Source organism: Henckelia pumila, chromosome 1, assembly GCF_033568475.1.
Source record: "Henckelia pumila isolate YLH828 chromosome 1, ASM3356847v2, whole genome shotgun sequence".
Lineage (NCBI taxonomy): Eukaryota > Viridiplantae > Streptophyta > Magnoliopsida > Lamiales > Gesneriaceae > Henckelia > Henckelia pumila.
The window spans coordinates 75780700-75786844 of record NC_133120.1 but is presented as its reverse complement, the minus strand read 5'-3'; the positions used below and the strand labels follow the sequence as shown (position 1 = coordinate 75786844).

The window sequence follows — 6145 nt, the reverse complement described above, 5'->3', positions numbered from 1 at the left end:
TTTCCCAATCTTTCCTCATCATTAAATAAGTTAATCACTTGAAATAATTTTTTGTCGTATCAAAACATTCATAAATAAAAGTAAAAGTGAAATTTTCTTTTATAAAATTTCAATAGCTTTCTTAATATGTGTGAAAACACACGTAAGTTTAAATATATACAATGGAGATAATAATTAACAATGGTAGAAAATCATAAAGCAGTTGATTAGATTGAAATCATTTGCGTGCAAATGACCATTCACATAGATTGCTAATATGTATTATTTGTAAATAAAATTATTTTAATTATATGATATACATATATATTAGTATTATTTTATTTATTCTTTTACCAATATATCATCATCATTAATTAAGTTAATTATTTGGAATAATTTTCGGTCGTATCAAAACATTCATAAATAAAAGTAAAATTGAATTTTTTTTTCCCCTAAAATTTCAATACCTTTCTTAATATGTGTGAAACACTCGTAATTTTAAATATATGGAATGACGATATAATTAACAATGATAGAAAATCATAAAGCTATTGGTTAGATTGAAATCAATTGCGTGCAAAGGACCATTCATATAGATTGCTAATATGTATTATTTGTAAATAAAATTATTTTAATTATGTGATATATATATATATATATAGATATATATATATGTTCAACTGCACCCCTTGGGTGCAAGTGAAACTTGGGCGCCAGCCCATGTGGCGCCCAACTCATCTTTTTTTTTTTGTTTAATGTCACGTGGGTGGGCTGGGAATTAATTTTTTAATCTCCAAAAACCTTTTCTCAGATCCCCAAATGTAGCGACATTATTTTCTTCTACAGCTTTCTTCAACAAACTGAAGACCCGATGCCGCTCACCTCAGCCGTTGTCTGACCAAATCTCAGCCCACGCGAAGGTTCTTCTTCCTCTAACATAGGCGATTATATATAAACCCCTTTTTTTTTTCTTCTCACGTTTAGTTTGTTTGCGATTTTCAGAACCCTTCAAGTGTTGTGCTTTTGTCTATTTGCCCAAGTTCTCCGCCGTCGAACAAGCTAATGGTATTTGGTTGTAAGATTAGTTATATTTCTGTTCTGTAGGGTGTCTTGTAAGTTTCATACCTCTTTAGAATGTCTAAGTATCTTTTTGCGGTGTCTTACTCTTACCGTACACACAGGTTGCCTAAAATGGTGCAAAAAATTGTTTTTGTCATTCTTTCTGTGTTGGTCGGTTGACTACTTTCTTTCATCTGCACTACACTGTAATTTTTGTTCTCTTCCTTTTTTGTTCAGTGTGCCCAAATTACTTATATTTCGTTTGATACTGTTACTTGTTTGAATAATTAATTATTGTCGGTATGATATTCAATGTTAGAAATTAAACGAGTGGCTTGTGAACCTGTCTGCACATGCGCTCTGAGAATCTAATCGGAGAACTACAAGAATCTTATGTTTTCCAACTCCTCAAAATGTTGCTTAGTTGAATAATTATTTTTGGGGGGACTAGGGAGCAAGTATGGCTTTTGGTGTAAATGTGTTCCAATCGAGGAAAGTTTTTTCGCTTCATTCTACTGATATTACTACACTGAATTCAGATGTGAAGTAAACATCTCGCTTATATCAATTAAAAGCTCTACTTTTTTTTTTTGGATAAGAAACAATGTATCTCTGAACTAAAGGATTCTGATTCGTAACATTTTAAGCATTATAATTATGTTGATTTGAACCCTTATTTGATTAACTACATCTATGGCATCAGAATTTACATTTTAAGCTGTCACAAACATGGCAAGGCCGCTTTTTCCTAGAACCAAAATATTTATCTCAAGTGTAATATCTCTCTAAAACTTCATTTGTTTGTAGCAACTTTTATTGGTTACAGAATGCATAATTTTCTATTGTGCCTATGAATTATTCTCCATCTCTTCTTCCATCTAACACACGACAATGTGGGTTCTATTTCTCTTCCTTAGTTAGCATCCAAGGTATTTTGTTTTTAGAACTTAAGTTGTTGGTAGCAACTTTTTCGAATTGTTTTCATTTGTTCCCAGTCAAAATTGAAGATTATAAAATTGTTTATTAATTTTTCATTCTAGGGAAGAACATACGTTGTATTCGTTGGACATGAGCCAGGTCTTTATGACACATGGGCAAAAGCAAGCGACCAAGTTATTGGATATAACTATGCTGTTCACGATTCCTTCGAAAGTAGAGAGGAGGCAGAAAAAGTTTATCATGCATATATGGTGAGAAAATCTGCATCGACTATATTTCGAAATACAAGAAACCAAAGTTCACATGCAAATCTGAGTTCAAGGACTGGAGCACCGTTCCGGACTACAGGGAACCAAAGTTCACATGCAATTCCGAGTTCAAGGACCGGAGCACCATTTACAGGGAACCAAAGTTCACATTCAATTCCGATTTCAAGGACCGGAGGACCGTTTCGGACTACAGTGAACCAAAGTTCACATGCATCTTCAAGTTGAGGGACTCAAGCATCCTTCCGGACTACAGGAAACCAAAGTTCACATTCAACTTTTACTGCAAGGACTGAAGTGAATATGACTAAGTTGGAGGAAATACAACAAAACCTAGATGAAATCAAGAGGATTGTCGCTATGGTAGAAGTGAATTTGGAAGCACTAAGAATTAGCAAAGATAATTAGAAATATTATTCTAAGTTGTTTTCTAGTTTGAATTTTACTATATAACTTGTTATGTTGGCAAAATTGATGCATTTCCTAAAATTTTATGGCATTGTATGACTGAATTATTCCCCTGTTCTACTATCTATTAATTAATTTGAGAGATGGTCAATGCTATTTATCTCTTGTTTGGTTTATGTGCGCTTGAGTTAAGTTTTTTTGGTTTTTTTTTCTTGGCCTCCTCCTATCATGTATCATTTCTATGAAAAATTGGGTGGTTTGGCCAATTGGCTGCCGCCTACTTATATTTTTTAATGTCATTTCTGTTACTTCGTGCAGAGGCTGTTTGAATGCGAGTGAATTCAATATTTTGCATTGAAGTATTATGATCATTTGACTTGTTTGTATTTATTTATTACTTATGTTAGCCCAGCAAATAACAGAAAATGCCCAATTCCCATATTATTATTGCATATGACATTCATTTGCACTTTAAGCCACCGAAAAATAACAATAAATATGCAAATTTGTACTAATGAAAGAAAGTTCAAAAGAATCAAAGGGAAAATAAGCCCAAAATTATCCAAAAATCGTAAATCAATATTTTCAGCTCTGATCGAAAATTTCGAACTCAAGACAACAATAATTTAAGATAGGAGGTGAAAAAAAAAACACCTTCTTCAATTTGGGAAACATTTAACAAGCTTACAACAAACAGGGGACGCCACAAAATGTCGAATTCGAGCATATATGGGAATGTGTTACTGATACTATCCAATCCAAATATTCAAACCCAACTTGTTGCTACACTTTTCCTTCACAATTGATGGTGGACACAGTAGATTCAAGAACACTCACGAGAAACAGCTTTGTTGAAGCTTCAGCGGACACCGAAAACCGAAACAAGTATGTACTTGTTAAATAAGAGGTGGATACTGTTGGGCCTGCTGCCGAACCCTCTTCTTGTACTCGACGGCATTCTGCATGCGTATAGTGAGTTAATTAAAACCAGGCAACACCAAATTCGAAATTGTATCTACTCAAAGATGGTAAGTAGCTAATAGCATTCCCAACTGTATCCGACCAAAATTTTCTTAATTATCACATAATAACTTTAATGATAAACCTTTGTTTAATAAAAACTCGAGCAAAATTTGAACCTAAAAAATTTGGCAACTTGAGGCATTCTTCAATATAAATGGAACATCTCACGATCACATAAGGACAACTGAAAGTCATGCTTTGTCGGTTTTGATCCAATAAATATTGAACTTCGCATTCCTCAAAAACAAGAAAGATATATGTACTGAACTTCGCATTCAACATGCTATCATCCAAATTTGGATGGTAAAAAGAGAACTAGATATCTAGCTTGTTAATCTAAAATTGGCTATAGTAAGCAGTAGTACCATATAACTGAGACAAACATATCAAACGAAGTGTATGACTACAACGTTAATATTACCAGACACAACGTTAATATTAACAGCCGTTACCTTGGATTCTGATCAAAAATCTTCTTCATCTGAACCGTCATCTTTGTTATCATTGTTTGCGCTTGACCTAGTAAACCAAAAATGAAAAAAATATGATTAATGGAATCTATAGCTTTAGAAGTACAAATAAACAAAATTAATCAAGTAATACTTGTCTAGCAAATTTGGGCAATTGCGTTTGTCATGCGACACACCACGACGTCCACATCCACGACATTGTCTACCCTTCGAGGTTGCCTTCTCCTTTGTTGAATTCAATCTCTTCTCACATCCCTTTGTTCTGATTACACAAGGATCAATGATAGCAATGGCCTTATCCACGGATCTCCTGTTTTCACTTGCATTTCTTGATGGTATGCAAATATTCAACTCCTTCATTTTGCAGTCAATATGATCAAATTGTTCATGCAAGAATTTTGTTCCCTCTTCAATCATAGATGCTGCATCTACTAAAGCAGAAGATCTAAAAGATAAATTCCAATGCCTTGACATCAAACACCTCTCTGGATCGTCTATCACATTTAGCTCAGACAAAGATAATAATGCTCCTACTTTTGCGCCTTGGGTCCACCGTTTCAAAATATACTTATCAGGCAAGTGGAAAACCTGGTTGACACGAAAAAATGCTAGCATATGCCTGCATGGAATGCCGTCAAACTGAAATTTCATGCAACTACAATATACATCATTTCTCTGCACGTCATGTTTAAGCACCCTTGGTTTCGATGAAGAAGAAGCTTGAAAATTCATTACATGATAAACCCAAAACTCGATTTCAGTACATACTTGTTCCACATAATAGTGATGACTCTCACCTACTTCCTTTTGAAACTCCAACCATTTCGTTTTGGTATAAACTTTCACCATTTGAGTTTCCATTGGCCAATTTGACATTACTTTTGGGCGCTCATTCATATCAATATGATCTGCGACTAACTCATTGTGTCGCTGGTTCCGAAGTGCCTTATTAAAACGAACAATAAAATCCATCAATGCATTCTTGTTAGAGATGTAACGTTTGAAAAAGGCATGGGAACTCTCTGATCTTTGACTGCTTGAAATTCCTGCAGAGAATACATTTAGGAAATAAGTTGGCACCCACCTATGTCTCAAATCATACATCAAAATCAGCCAATCATCTTGGACCAAGCCAGCAGACTCCATAACCATTTTCCATGACTCCTTCATCACTTGTTGTTGAATGTACAATGACATTTCTAATGCTTTGGTAATGATCACGGAAAATCACAGGACTCAATTTGTCTGGAAATTTGTTTAAAATGTGCCACAAACAATATCGATGCACTGTTTGGGGAAAAACTTGGGCTATGGCTTTGGTCATGGCAGGATCCTGATCAGTGATGATCAATTTTGGTGCACCACTAGACATTGCTTTTAGAAACTTACCTAGCAACCAAACAAAAGATTTTGTTCTTTCGTCACTCAGAAATCCACAGCCAAAGAGGATGGTCTGACCGTGATGATTAACACCTACAAAAGGTGCAAAAATCAGCCCATATTTGTTGGTGTTATATGTTGTATCAAACACCACTACATCGCCAAAGACAATGTTTGCCCTCCTTGACACAGAATCTGCCCAAAAACACCTGCTAAATCTGTTGTCTGAGTCCGTCTCATAATCAAAAAAAAAAGTTGAACACTTCTCTTTCTCAGATTGCAAAAAATCAACAAATGTTTCAGCATCCATTCCCATGTGCTCCTCCCTTAAACTTCTCTGATAGTTTCTCAAATCTCTTTCTGTACAACCTACGTTCTCTGGCCCTCCATGATCTATCTCAAATATTCGCATTTGTTGACAAGTTGGGATATTGACTTCTGCAAATTGTTGACTTAGTGCTTTCTTTGATACAGAAACACTGCGATGTGAACGTAACAAATGGACCTTCGAAGGAGTAGCAAGCGGATGATTATGATTTTCTACAAAAGTACTGATCATCCATCCCGTACCATGTTATTCATTCATAACTGAAATCTTTGCCTTACATCCAGATCGTATGT

The 6145-nt window shown here is 34.9% G+C and overlaps 1 protein-coding gene across 1 annotated transcript; it reads right to left on the bottom strand.

Moving 5' to 3' along the window:
• Positions 1-4138: 4138 nt before the first annotated feature.
• Positions 4139-5936, bottom strand: LOC140865472 (protein FAR1-RELATED SEQUENCE 5-like). The gene is made up of 3 exons (XM_073270136.1): positions 5294-5936; positions 4278-5190; positions 4139-4193 (listed from the first exon to the last, which is right to left on the bottom strand). The coding sequence occupies exons 1-3, from the start codon at positions 5934-5936 to the stop codon at positions 4139-4141; spliced, it is 1611 nt and encodes a 536-aa protein (XP_073126237.1).
• Positions 5937-6145: the final 209 nt, after the last annotated feature.

Excerpts from the sequence above, each read along its gene's own strand:
- LOC140865472 (XM_073270136.1), bottom strand. The coding sequence starts at position 5,936 with ATGCGAATATTTGAGATAGATCATGGAGGGCCAGAGAACGTAGGTTGT. Across the intron at positions 5,191-5,293 it reads TGAAGGAGTCATGGAAAATG|GAATTTCAAGCAGTCAAAGA; the intron begins GTTATGGAGTCT and ends TATTCTCTGCAG. Across the intron at positions 4,194-4,277 it reads TGCCCAAATTTGCTAGACAA|GTCAAGCGCAAACAATGATA; the intron begins GTATTACTTGAT and ends TTGGTTTACTAG.